The 5,623-nt window shown below is 35.5% G+C and overlaps 1 protein-coding gene across 1 annotated transcript; it reads right to left on the minus strand.

Annotated features, from left to right (window-relative positions):
- Positions 1 to 446: 446 nt before the first annotated feature.
- LOC114293995 (uncharacterized) lies at positions 447 to 1,343 on the minus strand. The gene has a single exon (XM_028238102.2). It carries the CDS (start codon positions 1,341 to 1,343, stop codon positions 447 to 449), a length of 897 nt encoding a protein of 298 aa, XP_028093903.2.
- Between the last annotated feature and the right edge of the window lie 4,280 nt (positions 1,344 to 5,623).

The following is a 5,623-nucleotide window of genomic DNA, read 5'->3' on the forward strand; positions in this document are numbered from 1 at the left end:
TCACTAAAATTAGCCTCCAGCACTTCCTTTGAATCAACATCAGTAATGGACAAAAAGGACCCTGCCAACTTAGGCCTACTCTCCCAGCTTTTAACAAAGACCCTTCTAAAATAATTCTCCACTACTTGCTTCACTATGCTTGGGTCTTCCACCGCAACACCATTTACCTGAACGGAGTCCAATAAATTTTTCCTCTGCCTGTTACTTGCCATCAAGTGAAATAGTCTAGTATTTTTATCCCCATTTTGTGCCCATGACATTCTAGATTTTTGTAACCACATCCTCTCCTTACTTCTACTTAGCTGCCAAACTTGACTTTTGATCTCACGTCTTCTATTCACCTCTGATTCCAACAAGGATCTAGATTCCGCCTTCAAGTCCCACTCATGAAGTTCATCTTCAGCTTGTTTAAGTAGATCATCAATATTACCAAAGACCTCCATATTCTACCTACGCAGATACGCTCTCAGTCTTTTGAGCTTAATCATGATTCTAAAACTAGCCCATCCCTGAATCTGTACCTTCTCCCAGACCTTCTCCACTTCCTTCTTAAACTGAGGATGTGATGTCCAAGCATTAATAAACCGAAAAGGTTTTGGCCCCCAATCCCTTCCATCCTCCATAAGCAAAACTGGACAGTGATCTGAAATGACTCTAGGCAATCCCCATTGTTTAAATTTATACCTCTCCAGCCAAACAGGATCAAGCAAAAACCTATCAATCCTACTCCACCTCTCCCCATCCAATGCATTACACCATGTGAATAATCTACCATGCATATTCAGATCAATTAATTCCAAGCTCTCTATAAAATTATTAAAGTCTTTCATACCGCTTTCCCTTCTTGAGCAACCTTTCCTCTCACTCATAACTCTAATCTCATTAAAATCACCACCCAGACACCAAGGGTTAGGATAAGAGAGTTTAAGTTTTACAAGACTCTCCCAAAGTTTCCTCCTCTTCAATGCATCAGTCGGGGCATAAATATTGCAAATAACACAATGAAATGATTGAGATAAGATACCTGAGAGAAGAATGAAGTTCCTGGAACTGCAGCATTCTATCAATTGAAAAATTTGGGTGTTCCAAATGCAAAGGAGGCCACCTGCACTTCCTTCTGAACCCACCTCTATAAAACCCATATCATCCACAGGCCATAAGGACTTAACAAAATTACCATCAATAGCTTCTTTCTTAGTCTCCTGTAGCATCAAAACATCTACTGATTTTGCTCTCACCAAAGCCTTAATTCTACTCCTTTTTTCAGGTTTTCTAAGACCCCTAACATTCCATGACATGATCTTCATTAAACAATCTTCAACGCAGCCTCTATTCTCCTTCATTTTTTCCAGCAGCTTAATCTGCCTTTACCGTTCCTTCAGCTCTTTCCAAATCTTTCTCCTCCAGCTCCATTATTTTGGCCACCACTTCCTCTTCCTTCCCTTCACAGTTGAGCCCTAATGCCTTCCCGACCTCAATCGTAGCTTGGGCCTCCTTGAGTATCTTTCTTCTCCTTTGGGAACTGCTGCTTTGTGACGCTTGTAGAGACATAGCAGCTGCTGCCGCTCGAAGGATCACTCCACCTCTGAGACAGTTGCTGAATAGGATCCCTTTCTGTTTTGGTTGGCCACCCTGCTTCATTCTTTCTTTCTTTCCCCTTTTCACTGCCTTTCCTCTTCAGATCAGACTTCCTTCTTGATCTAACTTGAGCTTGCTGAGATGGGCCCCCCTTCTCGTGATTACCTTTCTGGGCTACAGCTTCCTCTACCGCCATAAACTGTGACTGGGCTATGCAGTCACTTAAATTAGAATTAACTTCCCATCTTGGCCCATTAATTATAGGCTGAACTTGGGCTCCATGTAGCACCACTTCTAAATTTATGTTGGGCCTGCCACACTCCAACCCAGATGAACTATACATAATACCTTTATTACATTCCAGATTTTTCACCCGTTGCTTTGTCCCATTCTCCACAGCCCTTGAGCAGACCGCCTGCACCATCATTTCTTTCCCTAGAACACGCTCAGTTACTTTGTCAGTTACTCCAGACATACAATGATAGCCTCCATCCACAGCTACTAAAGCTCTTTCGGCTGTGTATGTTCCATTGATTGACATGTCATCAGTTTGTGCCACATCATCATCATTGTCCTCTTCTGCAACTGAACCGACTTCACCTTCATCCCCACCTTTAACACCATTAACAGCTACCTCTAGATGAACATGATCAACTTGACGCCTGCGTTTGGACAAGTGTTCACTCTCATTGTGCATATTGGATTCCATTACTTCATCTTTCTGGCAGCTATAGTCACCATTGCATTGACAGATACTGACTAAGGGCTCTTCAAACACTCGCACTTGATAATCCCTCAAATTTCCTACTAGATTAATTACCGTATTAATGGGCTCCATCCTTTTTGTAATAATCCTAACTTTACCGAACATAAAATGTTGGCCTCCCGCTGTATCTTCATCATACTGAACCACTTCTCCCCATACCTTGCCAATGGCTTCAAAAGTTTTGATACTCCAGAGATTGAGAGGAACTCCCACACAAGTGAGCCAGATACATCTGTCACATTCCAAAAACTTCCTTTCTTCCCATTCAAATACTTCATCACTCCAGTCATGAATCCACTCCTCCATTTTTGCTCTTTCTTCCTTCATCTGATGGTTGGAGCTGAATGATAAAATTGCTAACCTTCCTCCTGCTTGTCTAACTACTACTTCCTTACCAGTCCTCTTATAGATCTCCTTTTGAAAGTCATGAAAGGAAAAAAATGCTTTGAGCTTGACCAGAACACTATCATATAACCACCCATTCCCAGCCTCAACAGCTCTAATTGAGACGTTTTGTTTTCCATATTCTCCACCATTTTTACCTCCAGTTTGAACTACTTCTGCGTATGACTTACCTTTGATTCCAATCATAGGTTGGATGGGGGTCCACTGCTTCTTCTGCGCCATGCCTCCCTGCTTAGCATTTGTTAGCATCTGTCTACTTTGATTGTACTTGCTGTACTCAGCCAACTTTACTCTCAAGGGCCTGTTATGACACCATAAGCCATCAGTTTTTCTCACTGCCACCTCTGCGGCCACCTTGCAATCGTACCTAACAAATCCAAATCTTGATCTTGTAGTTTTCCTCCTTTTCAATGGTATGAAGACATCCTTCACAACTCCAAACTTGCTGAACAGATTAAATAGATATGAGGGGGTCATAGCCTCTGGTACTTCATCCACGAAAAGAGAGACCAAGTCATTCATCCCTGATCGACCAGTTTGCAGACCCATCCTCCGTTTTTTGAGAACCGGATTCCACCCTCCTTCATTCATCCTTGAGCTTCCTTATTCGGTTATATGATGCAAATGACTTCTATGATTTAAGAGATGAGTCAAATTACCATTATTGTTCTATGTATATTTATAATTCATTTTTTATCGGCATCATTTTTTTAAAAGCTTTATAGATGTTCTTTTATTTGTGATGAAATTCAAATTTATAGTCCTGAGTTATCTTCAATTCATGAAAAAAATATGTAATCAACTAGGCACGTGATTACATGGATGCTGATCTTTTTATGTCTTGGATTGGCAATCTCTACAACTCTCTAAAAGAGTTCGTGAAGGTGATTTTCGTACATATTCTACAAAACCAAAACCAAAAGCATGTCTTTCTTTGTAAGCTTTTTTTTTTTTTTTTTTTTTTTTTGCCATTGTTATTATGAACGTTATGATATTTTGAAATTTACTTTTTTGCGATCTCATTTTTATTCAGTTTGTTTGATTCATTAGGCCTAGTTTGTGAATGATATATCTTCATTTTTGCTAATCAAAACTGTGGATTGAATGTATTTTTTTGATTTGGATTTGTTTATTGAATTTTCTGTTGTTTCTTGTAAAAATGAAGCTTAGTGTATGTTTGCAAAAGGCTTGTTCCATTTGTATTGTGATTACATTGTTTTAAAAGCAAGGATTTATTGTTAAAAATACATGTTTCAATGATTGTTGTTAACGTGTTATTTGTTTTATATGATGAAGTTTAGTTGTTATATTATGAGAAAGCTTGGTCGACTATTATTTGAATTGTGCATGTTCTTAGAACATTTAGATTTCATTATTGTTTTAGGATTTTAGTGATATATTTCATTGTATTATTCATGTGTTTTGTATTTTACAATTTACTTCGTAAGATAGTTTGTTTGTTCTTTTAGTTTTATTTACTTTTTATTTTGTTTTCATGTATAGTGTTACCGCTAGATGTTATTATGTTAATGCAGTGATTGATAAAGTTAGGTTTCACTGTTTTTTTGTTTGTAGTTAAGTGAAACCGTTATAGTTCATATGCTAATCTTATTTCTTCTTATTAAGGTAATTAATAATATTGTCAGAACTAACTATGTTAATTGAGTAAATCAAGACATTTAACCTAGTGGTCGTATAGTATCATTTATAATGCGAGGTTTTAGGTTTAACTCCTATAAACTACAAGAAATTTAAGTTTTAGAGACTAAAATTTAAGGACAAAATTATTTTTTGGGGACAAAATTATTTTTTGGGACCAAATAATTTTGTTGTGAAAAGTGTCGTTATTATATTTTTAGTAACAAAAATTGGACATTAGTAATAAATTATTATCCTTTTTGGACCAAATGTTTTGTCTCAAAAAATAAACTATTTTGAGATCAAATTATTTTGTCCCTAAAAGTCTATTTATTAGTGACATTTTCAAAATTTTGTTGCTAAATGTCTTGTTTTTGACTTTTCAGGACAACCTTTTAGCGACTATCTTCATCACGATGGAAATTGGTCTCTAAATATCTTTTGCAACAAAATTTTCACTATTAGAGACCAAAATATTTTTGGTCTCTAAAACTCTTATATGTTGTAGTAATAGAGAGAAATTTGATACTATTTATGGTAGCTGATTTATTTCTCCTCTATTTGATGATGTAAATATTTCTTATAATGTAATTACTCTCCTATCTATTAACAAAAATATATATATATATATACTCTAACTGGTGTTTTTTTTTATACTATTTTTTCTATGTAGCGCATTAATAATGGTTTATTGCGCTTTCTTGGTGATTTTTATATGATAATAAAATTCTAGGTGTTGGAGCAGTGTCTTTGGAAAAATGATGTTTATTTTTTAAAAATGTTTATGCATAATTTGATTTTGTATTGCTGGAATTAAATAGATGGTCCATTGATAATATTTGCAAATATGACATGTACATTTCTCTTATTCATTTGCTTGAGGATCAGAATTTTGATTCCTTGGTTAAGAGTATTTGTATGATAGAAAAATTTGAGTTATTAAGATAAACCTATGTATAATTCAAAAAAAAGTTAAACGATGTTGTAAAGTGAAATTTAATTGTATTGTTATATTAACATTAAGGGTTATGACAATAAAATCTAACGATTTTTTTTTTCTTTTTTTTTTTATAATTTTGAACGAGTCTCTCCGTTTGATACTTTAGACTTTTTATAATGTAATCATAAATTTTTAAATTTTGAAAAGACGATGTTTATTCTTTGATACACAGGATACATAGCCTAACAATAAGGTTGATAAAGGCGAAACATAAGTTAGAATAATCTCTATGACAT

This window comes from Camellia sinensis, chromosome 11, assembly GCF_055761805.1.
Source record: "Camellia sinensis isolate YWXY chromosome 11, ASM5576180v1, whole genome shotgun sequence".
NCBI classification, from domain to species: Eukaryota; Viridiplantae; Streptophyta; class Magnoliopsida; order Ericales; family Theaceae; genus Camellia; species Camellia sinensis.